At 39.5% G+C, this 25,545-nt stretch overlaps 1 protein-coding gene across 2 annotated transcripts in view; it reads left to right on the top strand.

Annotated features, from left to right (window-relative positions):
• cep170aa (centrosomal protein 170Aa) overlaps positions 1-25,545 on the top strand; it is a 39,747-nt gene that overhangs the window by 6,517 nt on the left and 7,685 nt on the right. For both annotated transcript variants that reach the window (XM_030747751.1, XM_030747750.1), the window contains exons 2-14: positions 3,477-3,539; positions 4,007-4,146; positions 8,172-8,261; positions 10,258-10,336; positions 10,510-10,568; positions 10,667-10,892; positions 12,420-12,557; positions 16,940-17,113; positions 17,481-17,786; positions 22,120-22,485; positions 22,739-23,028; positions 24,520-24,612; positions 25,383-25,500. In XM_030747751.1, the coding sequence (XP_030603611.1) occupies positions 4,042-4,146; positions 8,172-8,261; positions 10,258-10,336; positions 10,510-10,568; positions 10,667-10,892; positions 12,420-12,557; positions 16,940-17,113; positions 17,481-17,786; positions 22,120-22,485; positions 22,739-23,028; positions 24,520-24,612; positions 25,383-25,500 (2,044 nt within the window). In that variant the 5' untranslated portion in view covers positions 3,477-3,539; positions 4,007-4,041. The remainder of the gene's footprint in view (positions 1-3,476; positions 3,540-4,006; positions 4,147-8,171; positions 8,262-10,257; positions 10,337-10,509; positions 10,569-10,666; positions 10,893-12,419; positions 12,558-16,939; positions 17,114-17,480; positions 17,787-22,119; positions 22,486-22,738; positions 23,029-24,519; positions 24,613-25,382; positions 25,501-25,545) is intronic.

Raw genomic sequence — 25,545 nt, 5'->3', positions numbered from 1 at the left:
TTGCTGTTGTAAACATTAGATGCATTGCCTCATGTCTGCCAGACCAACCGGACATGAAAAATCAGAGCAACAAGTGCCTGAAAGGTTTTTAGTTTAATTACTCCTTTGATTTCTCAGTGTATAAGTAGCAAAATGTTACGGCATCTATTACTTGTTTTTATTTCATATTTTATTTAGCTGCTGTCAGGCTTGAATGTAGCTGAACTGAGATTTTACAATGCAGGCATGCAACCACGCCCTTATAAGTAATAACTTTGGCTCTTATCATAAGACCATGTGGAAATGAGTGTGACGAGAGAATGAGTTGTCGCTCTGTGCTCGTCCCGTCTCTTCCCCCCTCGTCCTCTCCCTCCTACTGTCTGCTACTTCAGTGTGTCCGTCATGTATGTGTAAGCTATCACGGTGTGTGATGTGGTGCAAGTCAGCTGTCATGGTTGTGGCAGTTGATGCGACATCTGGAAAGTTGAGATGAGTGTTTTCTAATGGTTACCCAGTTGTTGCATCATCCTGGGACTCACACACACACTCAAGCCAGATGCTATGCGGAGAGCAGCAGGCCAGTATAGCAAAAAAAAAAAAAACACATTAGGTGATGACAGTAAATAAACTGCTGCTCATTGACCCCACTTCCTGCTGCCTTCAGCCAGCGTTTATGATTGGCTATTTTTTGTGGAAGGAAAAGGTTTGAATTGTTGAAAGGACACAAGGTTGCGTTTATAAGTTTCTGCAGAGCAAGAGCAGTAAATCAGATTTGATTTTTAATTTTGTAATGCCTTTATAATGAAAAATAACAATTCTCAATAGCTTCAAATCTGCCCCCTTCCTAGCATTTAAGATTAGTCTCCTCCTAACAGTGAATTTCATTTTCTTTCAAAGGTCAGTGAGCAGCCACACAAATGTTTTTTTAAATTCATACTAGTCTGTCAAAAAAATTACCTAATTATCCTCTGTGGATGCAAAAATGAGTGTCCTCAACAAGAAGTGCTGCACATGCTTCCTGTATCTCCACTGCCATCTCCTCCATACAAAGAATTCACAGTCATCTTAGAATAATCCTGCTCTTTCAGTCCTTGTGTGTGTGCATGTGTGTGTGTTTGACTGTGTGTGGGAGATAGTATAAGTGCAGGTCGGGGGTTGGGAAATTCCTGCTGAAACCCATGAGTCACTATTCCTCCCTATTAGCTCCAGCAAAAATGTTGCTGAAAACGTGGACTGGAGATGTGAAATATGACTTTTAACAGTGTGTTTAAGTATGTAAACACTGAAATATTTTTGTACTGCTTCCTGCTGCGCATTACAGATGATCGCATTTGTTGCTATATAGAAGGTGTAAAAAAATAGCATTAGTGCATCTTGAATTTCCCACATGATGTCTTAAAATTGCACGATATGTCAGACTAACAGTCCAAAACACAAAGACATTCACTTTACATTTTCTAATTGGGATATTTTTGTAATTTAGATGCACTCACCCTTTTTAATCTCAAGACTGTAAGAAGCACATGTAGAGCTGATAGTATTGCTTTCCTGTTGTTCTTCAGACCCACCACTGCATTCCTCCATCTGTGCCACTTCTTTCATGTGTAATAGTGAGACGATTTTTTTTTAATGGCACCATAAAGGAGGCTGGTATGGATCCTATCCAGGCTGTTTAACCACATTCTCATTAGGCTTACATTCTGATGTGAGTGTGCAGTGGTTATTGAGACAGGCAGCTCTGTGATGCTTTAGTTACAGTCGAGTAGGAAACCACAAATAATTGTGCAGTGGCAACTCTGTTGCTGTGTTTGGTTGCTCTAGTGGTGCATCCAAACACCATCTCTGTTTATTATCTGTAATATCTGCCACATATTGTTGCCATGTACCTACAGTGCAACCATGGGTTGAGAACACAAAAGGTGTCACCTGTTAGCCAAGTGACATGCAATGTAAGCATGACATTGTCATTTGCTGGTTTGCTGGATTTAGTTATATTATTATAACATATATTTTGCAGACAGGAAATTTTAAATTGGTTTAGTTTTGTGTTAACTTTACTGTTAAGATGGGCCTATCAAACTAAGAAATAACCCTTAGCAATGCAAAGTGGATGGGTCCCGAGTGAAACTCTTTGCAACTTTGTGGCAAGTGACTGATGCAACTACAAATGGAAGTGATCTGCACAACCTGTGCAAATCACTTTATATGTGGTTGGGGCTTACTACTTATTTTTGTTCTGATAATTTCATATGAATTGTGGATGTAACCACTATAGCCAGTGACACATATTTTACGTTGCTCTTCACTTACAACACCGTCAAAGCAAAAAATGACATCTTGAAAAGTGCTTCTCTCTATAGGAGCTTGTTGCAGCAGATCACTTGTACAGTACCTTCCAAGTTTCTAAAATTTCCTGTTAAATCTTTCACTCAGCATGTAAAGCTGTCAGATATTCAGAGTGGTTACTGGGATGATAGCTGATCTGTTTTACACCAGAGACAGCTGCTGATATAGTCATATTCCAAACAGTGTCATGCAAGAACTGAGGTGTGCGGTTGATTAAAACTTTACCCAAGAGATTATTGAGTTGGTATACTAAGTGCTTAAGAGGTCAAGTGAGCAAGAGCTTAGCTAAATAATCTTTAATTCCCACTCTGATGGGCTTTTCTTGGCACTTTCTGCATAAGGCAGAGAGATTGTGTTATTTCAGTGCCACTTCAAGTTAATATCAGAAGCTTGGAGACCTATTTTTAATTTTGAAATAAATACTAATGAAATGTGTTAGAACTGTCCAAACCTCATAGGAACTTAAGGTGCAACCAAATGCATCAGTTATTATTTCATAGCTGATGCAACAGTAGTCAAACAGTTAAAGTTTTGTTTAAAAGTGCTTTCAGTGACATTTTTTTTACATCCTGTTACTAATTCAGACAGCAGCAGTCACTCAAACCAAATTTCTAGCATGCACTGTAGCCAGGTCAGCAACCCATTGGTTAGATCTGCTTAATGTTGTTCTTCCAGGCTTGGGCAGTTAGAAAGTAAGAGTGGCTGGCTTTGACCTCCTTTCCAACTCATTTGAAGGAGAGCAAGGGGAGGAGGGAGGAGGGAAAATAAATGTCCTGATGGGCTGGCCAGCCAACAACTCTACATCACTTCCTCCTCTAACATCTGGCAGTGATCAAGGCAGGCAGAAAGAGAGAGAGAGAGAGAGGATGTATCTTACTGGCTGGCCCAGTGTTAATTTCCAGGCGTAGACAGAGGCATCATATTGCAACACCGCCCACTCAACCTCATTCCCCCTACCAGCAAAACTAAATGACTTGATAGAAAGAGTTGTGTTTTTTCAGTGACTCTCTGCTGTCTTCATTTTATTTTATTTCATATGGATTTACTAATTATGCCATGATGACACAAAACAAATCTATAATGGCCTGCATCTGTGAGAATAAATGAAAAAGAAGGGGGGAAAAAAACTTTGTTTCTTCATCTTTTTTCAGGATGGCGTAGCTGTGCTGTGCTGTCAGTGGTCAGTAGTCTGCAGTGAGCTACCTGGAGCAGAGGTGGGTAATAGAGTTCAGCAACATAATTCATTGAATTTATAAGTTACTTTTGTATTTATTCAGATTTCTGGTGCATTAATAATTAGTCATGTTTTTCTTTTTTTTAATACTTTTGAATGCAGTGATGCACTGACAAGTTAAACCTTGATCAGTGGTCTTTAGTGCCACAGTTTATGGTAACAAACATTAATTCATTCTTTGTTATTACACTTTTTTATTTTATCATTTGTCATTATTTTATTTTGTATCAACATTCATTTAAAGTGTAAGACTTCTGAGAACTCCTTTTTTGAAGATTGACTCTGGATTATGAGGAAAAATGCCAGGATTATATTTGTAACCTTTGATTTTTGATTCCATATAAATATTTTTGCGCCTGTGGAAATTTTACCGCAGTGGATTCAACCACATCTAAACTGTGGTCTCTAAATCACAGATTACTTGAACTTGTGCTTGTTTCTTGTCAGGAGGTGTGCACGAGGGGCTGCAGCAAGTTACAACGATGAGTGTGACGTCCTGGTTTCTGGTGAGCAGCGGTGGAACTCGCCACCGACTCCCGCGGGAAATGATCTTTGTTGGCCGGGATGACTGCGAGCTCATGCTACAGGTGAAGACGCTTGACACACCTCTTTTTCCGTTGAAAGCAGCTTCAATAAAGTACAACATCCTGCTTGATTTTACTGTTAATATTTTATAAAAACTGCTGTACATGCAGTTGTAGCCATACCTAGAAATTCCACTCAGTTTTATGAGTAAGCTGCTGAATTAACATTGACCTGTTTCATAGGACAATGAGATAGCTGTACTCATAGCTGTTTCATAGCTGTACTGGATGCAACAAAATGAGCCCTCATTGCTCATTCGGTTGCTCTTAAAGTAGCAGGGGTTGTTTATATGTCTGCATGTTGGTGTGTCGCTGCAGCTGTGCATGCATCCAGAGAGACCATGTGCATGGTCATGTGTACCTCTGGTCACTGAACTAATAATAGAAATTGGGGCAGATACCTCTTGAGTTAGATCTTATCTGACTGGGTGTGTTGTTGTGGATAGAGTATTCCTCTATGGCTGCAGCACTCTCAGTTATGACATTACATTTTCAGAGAACTTTTTACTGCCACCAGCGCCTGTCAGAAAGTATGACTGTCAAAAATGCATTTCGTTAGGACTCACTGATCCTGAGCCAGCAGACATTTTCTGTTCACTGTTTACGCTATGCATCACACATACACTTCTGTCTGCTTTCAGTTTCTGTTTTCTGTACAAAGCTTTTATCCATCACTGAAAACCTGTTTTTCTGTATGCAATTGTTGTTAGCAAAATGAAAAATGTTCCCTATGTTGCATATTATCAAATCCAGACTTCAGAGGTGTTTAAAATACAACCTATTTATGGGTTTAATAGGTTGAATTGGAAAAGAGTAATTTATTTTTTTTTAATATAGAGCACAAGACTTTTTATTACTTGAGAAATTGGCTTTATTGACTACATTAGGGAAGAAATTGAACTTCTTAGCTGATTACTAGCATCTTGAATGATAATTTATAGCCGTTTAACTGAGAACATCTCTGCCTAAAAAAGTCAGCATGCTATAACCTAGCTTTTATAATTCATAGGTTTCCATTGATCACATACTATATCATGTAGATTTACAAATGCTGATGCTGATTTGTAAAACACAAAGGAGTGTAAGCAATATGTACTTAAAACACTGAGGACACAGAGGCGTTCCCAGGCTAGCTAAGCGATATAATCTCTCCAGCGTTCCTGGGTCTGCCCCGGGCCTCCTCCCAGTAGGACACGCCTGGAACAGCTCACACAAGAGCTGCCCAGTAGGCATCCCAGTCAGATGCTTGAACCACCTCAACTGGCTCCTTTCAAATGTGGAGGAGCAGTGGTTCTACTCTGAGCCCCTCCTGAATGACTGCACTCCTCACCCTGTCTCTAAAGGAGAGGGCAGCCACCCTTTGGCGGAAGCTCATTTTTGCCACTAAGTTTGAAGTTGAGATTGATTTTTGTAAAATATATAGCTTTTTATGGAAAGTTTATGATGACTACTCATACCTTCTAATTGAAAATTTTAAAAAATATATTAAAACAAACTCTTTTACACCTCACTAATGTGTTTGCATCCATAAAACTTGTAAAGTGCTTGCTGTTCTGACAGTATTGATCATATCACACCTTTTCAGTCTGTTAGTTTCTATTAGTTTCCTCTCACAGCCTCCAGTGGCTAACTAATATAAGTTGCTTGCTGAAGCATGTAGAGTTGTAAAAGATCTCTTTCTTTTCCTCAAACGCTTTTTTAATGTGATTTTGATGACCTGCATGTCTTCAGGTTCTGTGTGGGGTTTTTTGTGTGCGTGTGTGTTTGTGTTCTTGTAATTCTATCTTTGTGATATCTTCGGAACCAGAGAAAGATAAGGGAACTATTCCAAGTTACAGACATTATTTGTGTGTTTGGACAGCACTTGTAAAGCAGTTACCCCTCCATGTGACTGTTTTAACCAGCCAAGGCATCATCACATGGCTTAAGCCTGCTTGTGTCATGCACCAAATAAAACACCAATGCACACTCACAGATAGAATATCAAACTTCAAGTGAATATATGACAGAGAATTATCACACAGTTGTTTGAGTGGTCTGCGTAAATGTTTTGTTGTCATCTTGAAGAATGAGCTTGTTTTTCTCATCAGTCATACACATATGGTGTGTATATGGATAATGATCCGAATCAGCTTGCTTTATTTTCTTATCAAACAGAGGAGTGCAGTGAATACAGGAATGTGATCTTTATGATATTAGTTTGACTACTACAATTTTTTTTTTTCCTTTGGGTTGAAATAAATAGAATTAAACATTTAAAGGCAGTTGATATCTGTCTTTAAGAATTCTATTCTTTGCCTCGTAGCTTAATTCATATTTAGTGTGTGTTTGTGTCTGTGCTAACCCCTACATATTTACTTTGTAAAAATTTTAAGTAGGCTATTTGCTTATTTTGAAAAAATAGTTTTCACTTAGTTTGCTGAGACTTCGTTTTCAGTTACTTGGCTCTGCATAAGTTCTGTTGGTCGGCAGAGTATGGCAGCATGAGTCCTCTCTCCTGCAGTGTGAGGTACAATGAGCAGCTCAGCTGGTCTCTATCCCGTTTGATCTAGCCTAATCTCACTAAAGTAATCTCTTTCACAGTTGGCCTTCTGAAGTTGCTTCCCTTGGCTTTACTTCAGCCTTATCTTAACATTTTTGATTCAGCACAAGTATGTTTTTTTTTTTTTTTTTAACCAAGGAGAGATTGGGTTATAGGAAAATCATATGAGAACTGAATATCAGATTCAGCTTCTAGTATCAGCATTGGCTGATTTCAGTGGAATAAAGTGATTATTGTCTGTCTTGCTTCATTTTTTAAAATTCCTTTTATGATTATTTCTATTCATTATTAGTTCAATTTGTCATGGTCCCAAAGGTATCTATTAGTTTTTAGTTTCCCTCCCTTGTGATTGAACTCATTAGTTTCACCTATGTTTGATTGTTTCCACCTGCATCTCGTTCTCACCTGTGTTTCATCACCAATCACCTCTGTGAGTATAGTCCTGTTGTTACCTGTCTTTGTGTATTGTTTTGGATTCTTTGATCAGTCACGAAATGGTCACTTTCTGTTGCCTGAGCCTTGCACTTGGGTCCTCTTTTCTGTGACATCTGACACCACATTGTTAAAAGTTTGCATTTTACAAGTCAGGCTAAGGGGCTCTGTTGTTCCACAACTCATAAACATTTGTAAGAAATGTCTTAGATGGGCTTGAGTTTTTGCATGTTCACATATTTACCAGATATAACCTCTGTATTTGTCAGCATTGGAGAGGTTGAAGGTTGGCAACAGAAGTGTGGTTACTCCCAGATGAGCTAATCAGTGAGAAATTACTTACCTAATAAGAGACATATTTGCCAGATTCCACAGCATATTTCTATCTGAGGCTCTTGCCATCTTTTTTTTAAACATTCAGAAGGTCGCAGTGTTTTTACTGGAAACTATTCATCCTTTAAACAGCTGAGAAGGCTGCTTAAAATCAATATTTTATCAGAATCAGAATCAGAATCAGAATCTTTATTGTCATTGTACACAGAAGTTGCACAACGAAATTTAAAATGCATTCCAGTCTTTTATTGTTCCACTGTTTTCCTTTGTTTGCTGTTGTGTTTGTGGTGTGTGTGTGTGTGTGTGTGTGTGTGTGTCACTGAGCACAAATGCATGAAGAGAGCACTGTCAGAGACATTGAAATACCTGCTGATATTCTTCAAGTTGATATGACAGTAGATGTTATGCAGTATCTCTCATATTTACCATCAGCGTTACACACTTGACATTCATTATCACGGATTCTGATAATGCCACAAAGGCTTAACGTTGTGTAGTTTGTTCCAATTCACTTACATGCAGCCCTCTAATGATTTATGTAAGAAACCGTTACTCTTCTATGTTTAATGTGAAGAAAATCTTTGCTGAGGTACCACAGTACACAGAGAGTAAAGCCGACAGTGACACATTATTCTGATGACCAGATGTCAATAATCACATTAAGTTCACAACTGTTACCACTTGTGGATGTTTCATGTTTGTGTATGTTTTTTGTTTGAAGTCCCGCAGCGTGGATAAGCAGCATGCAGTCATCAACTATGAGCCTGGGACTGATGAACACAAGGTTAAGGATCTGGGCAGCCTGAATGGGGTGAGTACAAAGAGCAAAAGATGCTAAAGAGAGGGTTGAGGATCAAGATAAAAGGACTAGAAAGAATGAGGGTCCAGAGACAAAAAGCACCAGGAAAGGGAAGTGAGGATGGATATCAGATGTGGAGGGTAAGATAATGAAAGGATAGAGAGAAATATAGAGAAACCAACAGATACAGAGAAACAAAACATTCAATACAGCCAAGGTAAAAGTAAGGAGAGATGAGGTTCTGAAGGTTAGAGATTGGGTTAATTTTAGAAGGAAATGGGGACTTCTTTAATCAATCGCCTTGTCAATGAAGATTGATATCAAAGCTTGGGTTGATTTGAATGTAAACACAATTATGCAAATTGCTACTTAAGGGCAAACTCTGTGATTTAAACATGAATCTCAGAGTCAATAAAACACATGTTTGTGACCTGTTTTCTGATCTTCATTGATTTAATTGACTCTCTCTAAAGACAATGGGGAACACAATGAAGCTGTCAGTGGTTTCTGCTGCTGTGATGTTTGCTTACATGGAATACATACAGGCAGGAAGAAAGCTATTGTAAAAGAGGAAATGAAGACTAAGCATTATAAATTTGAGAAAAGTCTAATTTTCACATTGCAGGAATGGAAATTCAGAACAAGTTAAATGACATTTTAATAAGTTTATTGTAGATGTGGGAGGTTTTTCTGTGCAAGATGGAGGATGTGTGGAGAGACTCGCAAAATTATTTGCATATTCAGGGTAATATAAAGTGAAATATTACCCAAGTTGAAATAGATTAAGCTGGTTAAAACAGAGCAGTATATTCATCACAAAATACCTCACTATAGACACTTTAATTGTGGTAATATGGTAACATTTAGTATTTATCATAACCATGGGGAACACATTTATACTCTTCTTTGTAATTCTTGGTTTCTCTCTTTGAATCAGTAAAGCCTGGTTACACACAGTTATCACATGGCGTTAGTCATGTGTAATGATTCGTACTCAGTCACAGCCCACCAGATTAGACACATATGTACAATACCCCTCACATCCTCTCCAGCTCTCAGACAGGAAGCCAGAGTCAGAGCCGCTTCCTGCTGTGTCATTAACAATCCAGCTTCTTTGACTGGATTTAGAGGAAGTTTCTCCTGCTGAGTCAGTGGATATATTAAGGTTTGCCACAGTCAAAAAAGCTGCGTTTGGACAGTGACACCATTTGCTGCCCTACTGAAGCCATTTCATAGCGGTGTTGTTGAAATATTTGGATTTCATCTCACTAGAGAGAAGACAGGAATGTTTTATTACAACAGCGGTGCAAGTGTGATAGATTTTCATTTGCAGTCCATTGTAACCTGATCTTTCTCAGAGCTGTGCAGCAGAAAGAAGGGTGAAAGGGTTGTGTGGAAATACGAGAAGGAGAGAACTGGAAAACTGCAAACAAAACAAAGAAATACAGGATTGTATTTGCTTAGGAACTTAGTCCAGACTATCCAGACCAACTGTAGTTCCTGTATACTGTTGACTATATCCAAGTTTAATATCACAGTTTAAATCTGTGATATTGGTTTATCATAACGCCGTAATCCTGAAACTGTTCAGATTTGAGCTTTAATGTTAAGTTGATTATTTTTTGATGAGAAAATTAATCTGGAGCTATTTTGCTAAACATTTTATCCATCCATTAGTTTTCTTAACCGCTTATCCAGCTAGGGCTGTGAGCAGCCGAATGATTTATTTGTTCATGCAAAAATGCTGAACATCATCTGTTTTCAGCTTATTTTATAAATGTGAAGCTATGCAGCTCCTGTTTGTCTAGTACTGAATATTATTAACCAGAATATCTTTAGATTTTGGATTGTTGGTTAGATCAAGCAAGCTGTCACTGTTGTGAACTTTGGTGATTTATCATAGCTGTTTATTTATTTTTAATGTACTACAGTGCATATTTTTAACAAATATTTTACTCTGACCATTCCTGTAAATAATTGCCTTGGTTTTTGTACCGTCTCTCTGCAGACTTTTGTAAACGATGTCCGCATTCAGGAGCAGATGTATATCACTCTGAAGTTGGAGGACAAGCTAAGGTTTGGATATGATATCCTTCACTAATCTGTGGGTTAATGATTCCAAAAACATGTTAAGGAAAATTTTTAATTCTCACCAAGGTGCCAAACTTGTATTGTGATCTATAGATGTTGTAGAATCCACTGCTGCATCAGTGTCATAGTTGTGCTATTGTGGCCCATATTTCCTTAACCTCTGTCTCACATACCAACCTGTTTACGGTGGTTAGAGGAGAACTCACTGTGCCTGAGGAGGCTCTAAAGGTGAGAAACTGCATCCTAACATGCTCACCTTTCACAGTTGTATTTTACTACTTGCATGGCTGTTCAATCTATTTATCCATTTCCTCTGCTCCCTTTAGCATGAAAAGTTCACCAGTGGCCTCCAGCTCAGCAAGAAGCCATCCACTGGCGAAACCACTAGCACCACAACCACAAGCAAATCTCCCACTAAGACCCCAACAAAGACACAAAGATCCCCCAGCCACACGAAATCAGGGGAGAGCAGAGCCACAGATAGAGTAACTTCCTCCAAAGAGTTGTCTGCTAAACCCGTGGACGCTCACAAAGCCGAGGAGAGGATAGGAGGTAAGCGACAAGACTAAAGTAAAAATTGATTTTGTTACCATTTTCTCATATAAATAAAGATGTTTTCATTTCAGTTTTAAATTGGTAGCAATCCAGAAATAGTCCTGGGACTAAAATGACAACAAAGCAGTACAAAGATTTAATAATTAGTATACTAATATTCTCTATACTCATATTCTCTAAATCTCTAAATTTGTCACTTTCTATAACCCCAAGAGAGCAGGCTTCATGTTCACATTTTGGCTTCATAGACAGGTCATGGTTTAGTGGGTTTATTTGGGCAACACACAGAATTGAAAGTTACATGAATAACATTTTTTTTTTATCCATGTGGGTGGATCTCTCCTTGAAGGAAATGTTTTTTTTAAATAAGAATATTGTGTAATTTAACTGTGGTGGGGTTCTATTTCAGGCCAGCAGGGGGTGGACATGGTCACAGGAAAAATTGCTGCACTCCATGAAGGCAGCTTAGGTCTGAGGGTGTCCCTAATAAGTGACATCAGTGGCCACTCTGGGGTGCTAGCACTGTTCCTGGTTAATCTCCAGATGTTAAAACAAGGCCATACAGGGCTTTGGTTTACACACAGATTAAGCATTAATAGGGTCAGAGATTCTGAATAATGCAAACCCAAAATCCCAGTTCTACTGTCTGTAAATTGCAGTAAGATACACAGACACCCACACCCATACATTTGGACCTAAACAAGCAACAATATACATTGTGTGTACGTGTTGCATGTCTCCCGATCTTCCACTCAGTTTTTAAATGACGCTCATGCTGTGATTCTGAGGATGCAATGCTGCAGTGTTACTGCTGCAGTATCAGACCTCACCCACATATTATAGCTCACAGTAAACATATGTTCAGTGGTTTTTTTTATATAGAACAACCCTACTGACTGCAAGCAGTTTGGCACTGAGGATCTATAATTATCTGTATATATTGTGATTAAACTTACACATCTCAGGATGAAGAATACTTAAAAGGAGAAAAAGGTGCAAGATGAGGAAAGTGTAGAAAGAAGTTAACACTGGATGAGGTGTCCTCTGACACAGTGATCTGAGATATAACACCGCAGATTTAAATTTGCCTGAAACCCCTTTGTTGGGTGTCATTTATCTCTCTCAATAATGTCTCCTCCCACTTCCTTGTTCAGTTTAGAAGTTACCACTGGAGGGTAGTCCCTTGTGTTATACAGTAGTTCGATGGGAACTGAGAGGCAAATGGAAAGTCTTTTATTTCCACCATTTGTCACTGATACATAGAGGGGGCAAAACATTGAGTGTTTACGTGTGTCCCTCCAAGCTGGCTAAAGTTCTGAAAATAGGTCAGTGTTGCAAGACCCAACCAGGGGGAATTAAAGCACAAACACACACATACACAAGGAGCAGCTGGGTTCATTTTGGTGCAGCATGATTCAGTTAATTGTTTATCTAGAGACTACCTGAGTACGTAAAGTCACAGAGTAACATGTGTACTTACTGCAAGGCTTTGTTAAATTGTGTTGGTGCATACATCTGTCCCAGGGGATATTACAGCACTGCCTCGTGGGACCCCCCTGTACGGGCAGCCATCTTGGTGGGGGGATGGGGATGCAGATGATGAGAATTCCTTCAAACAGGAAAGCAAGACATCCACGAAAAAGCACGACAGCTCCACTTCAGGTAGGAGGCTTTGAAATGTTTCCTTACTTTACACTTTCAGAGATCAAAGTCAAACAGTCTTTTTTTTTCAGTTATACACAAAGTGGTGTACGTGTACAAATGGCAGTGTTATAATTTCAAAACACAGTTGTAAGAAAGCCAGGTGATTTCCACATATAAGAGTAAACTTTGTGTAGTTCTGGCTTTGGTTTGTAAAAGGTGTTTTTGCTATTTGCACTTGGTAACTGCTGTACAAATACACTTTATTAGTAGTTATTACTATGTGTTAATACACATGAAGCAGAAGATCAGTTTACATACTATCCACTACAAGTTTGTGTATTTTGTTTTACTTGTAAGATACAGATAACTTCATTATCCCTAGAACACAAACATGAGTTTTAGTAACACTATCACTTTCACTTTAACATGGGTAAAAATCACCCGATGTTAATGTTGTAGGGTTAAAGATACCTGCATGGCCAAGTGTGGCCGTCACTAAAAACAGCTAATTCCAACCATGTTTGATATAGTTTGAAAGTGTCAAGTTTCTACTTGCTTCATTTTTGCATCTTCATTTCAAGCAATAACATAAAAGTGTTTTATTGTTTATTGTATATAGTTTCAGTGTACCATGAACAGACACTTTAACAGTCCACGCACTAAACATGCTATGTTAAGTTGACTCAATAGCTTAAATCATCCTAATGTCTCCAGCTCAGTTTATTTGCTTTCTTTGTGTTGAGGGGGGTGATGTCCAGCTAGACTGTGTGTTTGCATTTGTGACAGTCCCAAGAGCACACAATGGCCTTTTTCAGAGCATGTATGTATGTCTGTTTGCCTGCAATATTGGACTGAGGGGGGAATCACGTTAACTAGAAGCCGATAGAGTAACAGGATTAGAGGAATAGTGGAACAGCTCAGTGATACAAAAAAAAAATCAGTCTGTGCCAGGCTGGTTTAGCGTGGACCAGAAGGAGTGGGGGGAGGTTAACCAAACACACACACACACACACACACACACACACAAAAAAAAAAAAACTGGAGCAGACTGAAGCATCCTCAAATCTCTCATTACATCTGGATGGATAGTCTGGCAGCATCTTCACCAGTTGGTAAAAGAAGAGTTTTTTTCTTTAAACAGTCGGTTAGAGGTCCTTTCTGTGCTCTATGATGCTCATCACTCTGTGGATTTTAGTGTAGTATTTTGGTGGTGAAGTGAGATTGGAAAACACTTTGTTTGGAGTACATCTGCACAAGTGTGGAGGGTTGATTTGAAACAATAACAAAAAAAAAAAAAAAACATTTCCAGGAGATCAGGCAAATGGGATTGGCTACTTCAGTTATGGAAGTGGGTGAGTAAAAGGCATTTACCCTCTCCAGCATTGGCTTTTAAAAGATGAACGCTGTAGTGTTGGATTGTGAAGCAGCATGCATGCATTGGACTGTATTTGTTTTGGCAACACTGACCTCAGAATCAAAAGATTTTATCAGTGCATGCTTTAGAGTGTGGTTTTATCTCCATGTACATTTCCTCTAATAAACTGTATGACCTATGACAGTTAGGAGGAAGTGAAAGAGAGAAAGAAAGGTTTGGGGGCAGGAAATGATTCTCTTTGGGTGTGTGTTTTGTTGCATACATGTGTACTTGAGTTTTTGTGTTTCCTTTTATTTTTGCCACTAAATAGGCTGTGCTGCCAGAGCCCTCTACCCCTCCTTTTCTTATGTATTGTTGCTCAAGCTGATTGGGTTACACCATTGCACCAGCTCCCCCCATTCCTCCTAAACACACATACAACTTTACACACACACAGCGTCCAAACAGACCACTCTAAGTGTACACTGCAGCAATCATTAACCATGCTCTAATTCTTTGGTAAGTATCATTTTCTCATTCATACACTTTGGGTAATGGCACTGGTAAAAGGCTTTCAATTTGGGTCAACTTTGTATTAATCTGATATCTTGCACTTGCTAAATTCCCGGCAACTCATTTAAGAACTTGAATCTCTTCGGCTCTCAAGTCTGTTAGAAATTGAAATGAGAAGTCACTGCAGATTACAAGTGGGTTGGTGTTTTGTGTTTTGACACTTGTACTTAAAGTCAGTCACACTTTAATGCAGAAGCTTTTTGCAAGTGTGTTGAACCCAAATATATTCCACAGTGTGATGATTCTGTAATGTTGTGTCTGTTATTTTTTGTATGTAGATTATCTGAGACCCAAATCTTGTAAATTCAGCAGTTGGTTTGAACTTTGTGGTTAAATTGCATTAAACTCATTATTTGAATTCCTTACTTTGCAGAAATGACTAATGTAAGTGATTCTCAGATGAGCCATGTGACTTATATTCACACTAACTCACTTCTTATATGAGTGAGATAGGGGAAGTTTACTGAGTTTGTCATATTTTAAAGAAAGAACTAATACTGATACTATTGTTTTGTCTCTTTTTTAATATCTTGTTTTTACACCTATAAAGCCCTCAGAGTTGAGAGAGCATATAGAAAAAATGTGAACAGTGTAGTAACATCGCTTTCTAAAAGTTGAACCTTTTGTTTGGTTTAAATTGAATAGTGTTATTATATTCTCAGTTGAGTTGTTGCATCTTGAGGATTACTGCACGTTTGATCTGAAGTACATCATATTTGCTCTCTGTCTAAATCCGTGTTGTAAATCTTTCCAAAAGTGCTGAGCCGCTTATGCTGGCAACCACTGATAGTTTTAAAGAGATTTTTATTTAAATCAACTAAACTGAGTTGGAGGAAGTAAAGTGAAGTGGTAAAGGAGGTTTTTGACTCAGAGATTCTGCCTTTGGGAATATCCTGCTTTCTTTCTTGAGTCATAAAGCAGTACTCTCATATTTTAAATAAATATTTCATTAGAATTGTATTCATTGTTGCTCACTCATGATTGTATTGTGCAGGCAGTTTCTGTCTCTTGTTTCTTTTTGTCGATTGCCATATGTTCCTACATTTGCTCCCCAACATGAAGCAGATGGCCCTTCTAATTTCTGAAAGTATCATTTGTCATATTCAGATCGCACAGAGGTTCTGTTTGTTAATATGAACAAATGAGGAAAAAAGTGCTCCATATTGTCAGTCCCCCAGATCAGGTTTTAAAGAGCTATACCAGCACTTCTCTTTTTTTAAGTGACAGAAAGTGAAAAAAGAAACATAAAGTTGATGTGCACATGCGCAGTAGCTGAAGAACAAACCCTCAGTGGATTGATCCGTATCTTGACTAGCTTGGCTTTCAATAATTTCATATTCATATCTTTCAAAATGAATTATAGTACTCATCTGTGGCAACTAAGAAATGTCTTTCCTGTGCTCAAGATAGAAGCTGAGAATATGCAGTCTTTAGGCAAGAAACAAAGTTTTTTTGGTAGCATAAACTCTCTGGGGTTTGTTTTGAACAGGCTTTGATTGTGTGTATGTAAACAGTCTGTGTGAAGAGCAAAAGCACATTAGCCAAAACACAATCTGTAAACCATTGGCTCTTGTCTAACCACAATTTCTCATTGTACTAGCTTTAAAATGATCTACATTATCTAGAAAAACCTGAAGTTTCACAGCAGTGTGCTTTATCTGAAGCTGGGAAACCTGCACAATTCCAAAATAAAATCTCACCATCTTGATTTGCCTGTGAATCACACAGCTGTGTGCAGAACGTGCGCTGCAGTTGTAGCCATTAAAAAGCTGCATACTGCTACATCTGCTCCGTGAATGTCTGTATACACTCCACATTCAGTGTAACCATGGGGTAACTAGCTAGTCAGAAGCTTTCAGATTCACTTTAAGGTGAACTAAATCAAAATTTTCATGTACACCTTGTAGATTACATTTTGTTGGAAATATGTATGTTTAAATTCAGCTTGGAAAGTTTGAATCAGGTTTCTTTGAGCTTACAAACAAAAGATTTTAAATCATTAAACTTGCTGTGAGCAAAATTGTAGGAAAGGCCAAAAGAGAACAAAACTGAATTTAACAATAGACAGCCGTCCTTCTCCTGCAGCACCCCAGTCTGTTCTGAACCCCTCGCATCACTGTGTGGGCTTATGGACATGCTCGATACAAGCTAAATGCTGGCGTTTGGCTTTAAACAAGATTCAAACCCTGCTCACATTCTTGTGCTCAGCCCACTGTGCCACAGCATCTCACTTTCAAGGCTTACCGTTTTGCTCTTTCTACAACTCACATGATCTGATACGAAGAGTCGTCTGATTGGCCAAAGTCTCTCTTCACCATTTAGATTTTGTAAAGCTTGGAAGCAGAGCCCAGAAAAGGTGCAGGAGTCTAGGTCACTCCCAGAATATTTTTTTTGTACACTGAAGACAAATGCATGTTGCCTAACCCGGCTCTATTCATTGTCTAAGACATCTTTTGTTGTTTTCTAAACTCAGAAAGCAAAGAGGGGCATAGAGGGGAGAAAACTAAAGAGGGCAGCCTTCATGCGCCCACTGCCCATGATTCCAGTTATTGTGAGATTCCCACCACGGAGGGTCACATGGCCAGTAACGGCATCCATGAGATTCCTACTAAGGACACAGGGGGCCCAACCAGTCACATCACTACAGGTAAAGTTAATATATATTGAATTATTTTTTAGATTGTTTTAATAAATGCAGCTGTCTCTATGTTTCATATACTTAAAGGGAATGTAAGGTGAATGAGTCTTGTTTAAATTTCAGATTTGAGTGCCATCATGTTGGTATTTTGAGAAATCCTTTATGGCACAAAGAGGTCACAGTTTGTCTAGTGCAAACAAAGTAGCAGTCATTCTGCTCGAGCCATCAGCTGATCTGAATATATTTGAGTAAATATCCATGTACTATTGTGTAATTGCACCATCTGGTTATATGGATTCATCTTTTAGAAAAGTGCTTTAGTTAGCAAACTTATATTTAGTACTGATTGACACAGTAGTATCTTTGCCCTCCACAGCTCAAGGTCACGCCTCCTTCACCATAGAGTTTGACAACACTTCTCCAGGGAAAGTCACCATTAAAGACCATGTGTCAAAGTTCACACCCGATCACCACAGATCTCGCCCCAAGAAGAGTGGAGCAGGAAGTGGTGGTGCAGGAGGAAGGGACTTGAGCACCCTTCAAGCTGCTATGATGGCATCTGAAAGCAAAGTAGCTGATTGGCTGGCCCAGAATGACCCCACTCTGGTGCGCAGCGAGTCAACAGAGGACGACAGCAAGAGCATCAAGAGCGATGTGCCAGTTCATCTCAAACGACTGAAAGGTAGATAGCAGTTTCTGTAAATGTCTGTATGTCTGCGGGTTGTCCTTTTTGTTGCACCTCTTTGTAGTTCCCTTGATTATTTCTACTTCATAAAAGAATCTCATTTACTCCATGTAGTAATCCTTCTTTGTGAGTTATCAGTTATTTCACCACAAGAGTCATTATAATGCCATTTTCTTAGCTTAATAGTACAATATTTAGCACACTGTCTCTTCCAATACTACATGAAGTTGGAGTTGATTCTTTGCCAGAGGTTGTTGGCAGTAGTAGCCAAGCAGGGGGATTAGCAGCTAGCAGAAAATACCATGCCTACTCCTCTACTGCTCCGACATCCAGTAACAATACATATGAGTAGTGTAGTATGCACACATATAATACTTCATGGTATTTAAAGCCTGATTTCTAGAGCTTAAAAATTGTTTGATTGCTTCTTTTGTATTTAACTGTATGGTGTTGTTGCTATGTATGGGGTAAGGTTTGAAAATTGCATTGCTGTAGATTTCATGCTTCTCTGAGTTTCTTTGTCCCCATTACCTGCAAAGAGCCAGCTGCTGAGTCGGCTCCTGCTGCTACGAGTTTATGAGAATTGATCAAACTAGGCAAGGTTGCCTAGTCTGCTCTCTAAAGGGAGGCTAGGCCTGATGCTAGGCTACGCCACATGCATGTCATGAGTCAATTAAATGAAAGACAATTTATGATGCTGCTGGCATGTGTAAGAGAAGAGGCCGGCAGATTGGAGCTGATGAAAATGGAAATCTATGAGCAGAAGTGAAAGGGAAAAGAGAAGCTAATTCATTAGATGGAGTTACCACAACATGCATCTTAACTGGCTGTCAGAATGGTTCACCTATGGAACTATTATTTTATTAACTGACTGAGTTTTGGACTGCTGGACATTGTAGTCTTTTCAAAATGTGGCAAAAGAGAAAGGGGATAGAGGGCAAGTGGACAGCTGGATGAAAAGCTGTCTGTAGGCAGGTACAGAAGAGAGATGAGAAGAAGCAGTAGAAAAGAGCAGTATATGCAGTAACAGCAGCCAAGGTGACTGAACAAAGAAAAGCAAGACAGAGAGAGAGAGAGAGACTTGTGTACACTGCAGTAAAAGCGGAAAGGGAGACAGCAAAGGAAGGCAGCAATTCTTTGAGTTAGTTGTTATAGTAACAGTGATGCAAATGATGGCAGGGAAGGAGAGCATCCAGACATACATTTCCAAAGACCAAGCACTGGCGCTGAACATCTGTTTGCGTGTCTGTGCGTGAAGGCTGCAAGAGCACGTGTGAGAAATGCGTTTCAGTGCCGATTGAGAGCGTGTGCGACACATGTGCTGCTTACATGTGGATTTGTGTGGCTGAAATTTGCCGGGTCTGCGCCTGCTGCATGTGTGCGCTGGAAACATGCTCTGCACTGATCTGCAGACAAGCAGTGCAGCATGTGTAAGAGGAGGCTTGTGAGATGTGCTCAGGGTGTGTCATAGAGGTGCTAGGCAGAGAGAGCGGCAGAGGTTTAACGGGGAAATTGAGAGGAGGCAAATGAGGTTTTATTTGGAAGCATCAAGGTGAGTCTTTCTGTTTTTACTGTAGGAAATTATGCAAATGATATATCTTTATGCTGTTGGTAATTTAGAATATGAACTGCCATGTGTGCGCCTGAAAATTTGTGCATTCCTTTGCAAGAGATACTCTTGTCAGCATACAGCTACAAATGTGTGATTTGAGATGCTATTAAGATCACAAAATTAGTTTCCTGACTAATGACGAGTGCTTCATGTGAGACTGAATTCATTTGCAGTAGTAGCTAAAACCTAACACATAGTATTTTAAACTCAACTGTATGTGTTGTACTTCCATTGTATGCTCACTTACAATACGATTCTGTGTGTTTGAGGTTGCGTGTTTGCTTGCCTGCTTGTGTGAGTGTGAGTGTGTCCACATGTAAAGTAAGTGCATCTTTGTATTGAATGCTCAGCTGTGTATTTATATAGGAGTGTGTATGTGTGTGTGCACGCGCGCAGGCAGAGGCCAGCTCCACTGTGAGTCATAGTGGGGCGAGTGGGACAGAGCACTGGACTGTCACAGACGTCTCTGTTCTCTTCTGGCCCTGCCAAGGGCCTCTTTGTCTGGGGCACACAGCATGAAGGACCTGCCTCTCGTTGTCTGCTGATCTGCTCTAGCTGCTGTTTTCTTTTTTCTTCTTTTTAATGAAATATATGCTTTAATAAATGCTGAACAGTGTGGAAAGATGGAAAATTTGGTGACTGGGGGAATGTGACAAATGAGCCGCAGACTTTGAAATATGCCCTAGGCAGCCGAGCCATTGTGATATCCCAGTGTGGGAAAAAGTACTTGAAGGGGTGCTCTGCAATTTAATATTGTGCTTTAATGAAGGTTGGCGCCCTGTGAGGGACAGATTAAGAAAAAAATGGTCACAGCCTCATAAACTGTAACAAGGAATTTAGAGAACTCGAGGTGGAAACTTAGAGAACAGAAATTTATTTACAATATAATAAAAGAACTTGTGTTTATCAGACAGTCTTATAAAGCACATATATGTGGAAAGCAAAATAATGAAATATTAAAAGAATAATGAAATTCTGTAGCATAGCCAGTGAGATTGCAGGAAGGAGAGAGCTGTTTGAGCTGAATATACCAGGCCCAGGTGTAGTTCATCCAGCTTCTGCAGAACCCTCCAGACAGGTCCTGCAGAGCAAAGCGCAACATAACCAAAGGAAAACAGAGACACCTAGTGTTCGGATACCATAGGGGTCGTCACTGTTTAGTCCCCCAGGGTTCATATTTTTTTAAACAGACTTTTTCAGACTTGACAAAACTCCTCCTGAACCACAGAAGTCATCTGCTAACTGCTAATACATACTGAGTAGTATTAACTAATTAGAAAACACTAGTGTGACATATGTGGAGCTTCTTTAAGTACACAGACACAGTAGTATAAAACCAGTGCTGACACAGATAATGTGTTATACTGCAGCCTCTGTCTAAAATAGATCACCTTGACAGTTGTTGCTCTCATTTACCAGCTTTCCCATTTTGATTCAGTACCATCCATAACTTGACTCTCGGTGCCAATTAACAGTAAAGATAAATCTGGAAAGACATAAGTGAAGTTGTATATCGCACGAGACAGATTCAAAGGCGCAGTGTATGGACGAGCTCCTCTGACAAATCACTGACGTCCACTCAGCCTTGGAGGCTCTTTGTCCTCTTTTCTCACAGATCGCAGTCTACTAGCACTACTTGCATGTTGCGTCTGAAGTGAAAAAAACAGCCTTAAAATCACCATCAAACAGAAAGCTTTTTGGGCCTGTTTGACTGTATTGGCGATAATATAATCTATATATTACATCAGTTTGGTTTAAACAGTGTGTGTAATCATGTGCAGCACCAGTCCTGTGGTGTTTCTGTCCCTTTGCTTCTCCAATGTCCAGATGGACTGACTGCCGGTTAGTTAAATGCCAGTTATTGGTTGGGCCTGATTGATTGATTGTGTGACATTCTGTCAGCTCTAATGACAATAGAGCCTTCTTCAGGCTCTGTTTTCCCCTTTTGTCACACTTAATCCAGTTTCTTTCCTGACCCATCCACCCTCCTTATTTTCCTCATCCCCCAATCTTCCTCTCTGATTAGTCTCACACACACACACACACACATCCAGCTTTCTTCTACTCTTCTTCCCTCTCCATGTTTTCTTCCCCTCCCCCTCACCTCTCTTGCTGACAGTGAAGTAGGGAGAGACGGTGGTGGGTGTGGGTGGCATGTCTGGATTAGGGTGGATGTGATGATTTGACCCAAACTGATCCAAATGTAGAAAAACTGGTAGGTTGTCAATTTAGGGTCTTGTCTATTGAATGTTTAAATTCATGCCACAGCAAGATATGAATTCAGGTGGATGTGGTTCTGTGTGCTCAGTTTTTGTTTTCTTCTTGTTTTACTTGCTTGTTGTTGAAACTTGCTTTATTTAAGTAAACAAATGTTGTACTGCACATCACTGCTATATTGTATCTCCTAGCATTAGATGTTGCTGTGGAATTGTTCTGTATGTACCTTTTTATATGGATGTAAGAATTTTTGCTTAATATCTTGTGGACTGTCAGTAGATTATATATAGTTGCATATAGATGCATAATTTTTAACCCACCCAGGTAAGCAAACTGATCTGTATTATTGTAAATTGTAAATATCACATGTATTTATAAGTAATGTGGAATACTGAGAAATCTCATGTATTTCCCATGATGTCTTGTTATTGTTAAAAAAATAATTATGGAAGTAAATTAAATTTGTTCTCTCTCTCTTTTTTTTTTTTTTTGTTCCTTTAGGCAGCAAACATGAGGATGGCACCCAAAGTGACTCAGAGAATGGGCTGGGACTGCGTTTTGCGACTCGCCGCCATGCTTTAGAGGAACGTCTAAAAGCATCACACAGCCACGTGGGAGCAGGAGGATCTGGAGGAGCAGGAGGGGGGAACATAACAGTCAGCGGGACTAGAACAACTGGGACACGTACTGCCTTCATGATCGAATTCTATGACGAGGAAAACCCTCGCAAGCGGCGGTCATATTCATTTTCCCAGACTGCACCCCTGCTGGGGGCAGGAGTTGGCGGAGAGGGACTCTGTCCTCAGCCTCCTTCTCACCCCAAGGTGTTTAGCATTTCCACCTCTGCCACAACAGCCTCAGACTCAGGTAATAAAACTATGATTTCATGTATTTTTAACGCTCTTTCTGTGAGGAGATTTATTTGTCTTTCCCAAAGTAAATGTTCAGTGGAAAACTATACCCATTAAATATAATAAAGCATGCTGGGAGTTTATTTATTTAAGTAAAAGAATGCCTCAAAGGCACCATTCATCCTCTGTGAAAGCATTTTGTGTATGTGTGACCAGTTTTTTTTTTTTTTTACAGCTGCATTTCTGTGCTCTGTGTGTGTACCTTCCAGGTAAGGTCCCAGCCCCAATACCAGCTACAGTGGCTGTAGGTGCCCCCACAGCTGCCCGTGTGCTTCTTAAACAGAGGTCTGAGGACCCAAGTATCGGTCGGTGCTCAGCCAGTACCGGACTGGCGACAGGTAGCCCCACAAGCCCCAGTGAGGACACATCGGTTGTGGGTAGAGGTGCAAGTACCGCTGGTGGGGAGGCAGAGGACGACCACAGTGATAAGGGTACCTACACCATTGAACTGGAAAACAAGAACCCAGAGGAAGAGGAGGCCAGGCGGATGATAGACAAGGTAGTGTGGAGACATTTCTCAACCCAGCTTTTTGTGGTATTTGAAATGCTGTAAGATGCATTTGGGGAGATTTTGAACAAAATTTGTTTTGCATTAGTTTTTGCAGCAATAGAAAAAAGTAAAAAAAACAGAACAGAATATCATCATATTTTGCAGCAATGATCATAGTGAAATTTTTGGACCATAAACGTCACCACAATTTGTGATTGAAAAGCTGTTTGCAGAACCTGCAAACTGAAGCAATTTGTATGTCATGTCTCTTATTGCTTTCTTTACCAAATTATGACCATAAAAGTGGCAGTTAGAATGACAAGCATCATTTAAAGTTACTCTGCACTAACTGCAGAAAATAATCAGACCAACGTAAACAGACCAGAGCAGGTTAATAGCCTCTTTATTACCTGCTTCGTTGGCACTTTTAGGGTTAGCGAGCCCTATGAGAGTTCTTGGTTTTGTTGACATTAAAACAAAGCTGTCGTCTTTCTCTTGCCTTGCTTGACCGCCACTCATCTTCTCTGTCCCACTGGTAAAGCTAATGCTTCTTTAATAGCCCAGAGAGACTTACTCCATCAAGGACTGTCCTGCTTTATTAAACAATGCTCCAGGGAGGCTAAGCCACTGCCATCAATTTCCTACTGCTGCCACTGGTCTTGTGGCATAGAGCTTTTTTTGTGGTCACAGAAAACATATCAGAAAGGGCCAAGAAACAGCTTAGCGAGAGATGACTCAGTGTTAAATTCAGAGAAAGATTTACTTGCTAAGATTAAAAAGTAGTAGAAAAGGAAGTTTTTAACTCTAAGAATGGGCAGAAGTTCACTCTGGTTTTTAATTGTCACCTACCAGATTCAGAAGTTGGGACTGGCTGCACATGAGCCTTTTTTAGGAAGTCAAATCGTTACCAGTGGGTTATTAAATTACAAGGTTATTACACAGACATGATTTTAACTTTACGAAATGACAACTTACTGTGGCACATGTCCCTTGAAGTGCTGTATGCAGGTGTTATCTTAGGAGGAGCTGTGATATAATTAGTGGGGTGTGTTTCGAGGCAGTGTTAGTCTGAGCACATTACATTCAAAACTGGAAGTGTTGTTATGCTAATTCCTGTAATTAGCCGACACACTAATTGGCACACTGCTCGCAGTCTGTCCGCCTTTCACTCTCTTTTCCGTTGTAAATAGTGTTTGGTGTGTCTGACATTTTTTGTCGTTGCCATGGTACTCAACTAACTGGTCCCCATTACAGCTTTATTTCAGCAGCACTTTCTTCTCTTTAGTTCACTTTTGTACAACTGTTGAGTTATAAGTTTATAAGATATTTTATGGAGGTATTTAATTTTCATTCCAAAGAGTTCTATGGTACCTGTGTGTTGCATACAGAGTAAGATTATTTGTATGTCAAAATGAAAATATACATAACATCTAAATATTACCATGAAGTATATTTGAGCAAAAATGTTTGTTCTATTCTGCTTTTTTCACATATTTTTAGGTGTTCGGTGTGCAGCAGAACACAGACTCATCAGTTCTGTCAGACCTGAAAGGAGAAGCAAAAGGAAAGGAGGCAGGAGAGACCAGGAAAGAGGTAGAAAACAGGACTTGAATTTTTTTTTCACTTGTCTTTATTTTGTTTCTCTTTGTTAATTTCCCCTGTAGTACCGCCTCAACTTACCTTTGACCACTTGTCTCATGTTCATTTGTACATTAGCATTTATTGTTACATTACTGATGTTGAACTCCAGTGTTTCAGTATCCTCTTAGTCGAGTATCGTATAACAGGCTTAAGATTCATGACTAAGTTTCATATTGTGTGTCAGAATCACTCCTGTGGCACTTTATTCCCTAAGCCTGTTCATGGGAGTAGGCGAGTCCTCCCAACGAGTGACCTAGATCATACTCAGATGAGGAGAGACGTGCTCGGCCCTTCAGGCAATTTTATAACAGGGAGGGGATAGTGTGTATGAGCACTGGCAGGCTTTGTCTTTTCTTCTGTCTTTTATGCTCTTACATATATGTTTTTGTAGAGCAACTCATCCGCTTCTCCTGTAACTTTTTCTTGTGGAGGCAAATGTGTGTCCCTCCCATCTGGGTCATTTATTTATATGTATTTAAATAATACACACAGCTTAGGAAACAGATTTTTTTATTTAAAATAAAAATGTAGGGTAATATAGTGATGCTTTCTTCATCCCCACAGTTCAACGCAGCTCTGGTGTAATTTATTATAAATATGCTTTAGTGGCTTTTGGACAAACAGATTGTCATAATCTACTCTTTTGTGCCACCACTAAGTTAAACAGGCTTTATTATAATTTTCTCAATCTTGTTTTCTTCCTTGTTGTTGCTCACCCTCAGGCTCTTCCCTGTGACTCAAGCTGGGTCTCACAGTGGGCCAGCATAGCTGCCAATCACACAAGAACAGACCCAGAGGGTTCAGGAGCAGAAACCGCAACCTTCCTGCACAAAGAGAGAGGTAGATGCTATTTGAAACTCAGTTTTTACATCCAATATGTTTTAA

This window comes from Archocentrus centrarchus, chromosome 15, assembly GCF_007364275.1.
Source record: "Archocentrus centrarchus isolate MPI-CPG fArcCen1 chromosome 15, fArcCen1, whole genome shotgun sequence".
NCBI lineage: Eukaryota > Metazoa > Chordata > Actinopteri > Cichliformes > Cichlidae > Archocentrus > Archocentrus centrarchus.
This window is presented reverse-complemented; position numbering and strand designations above follow the sequence as displayed.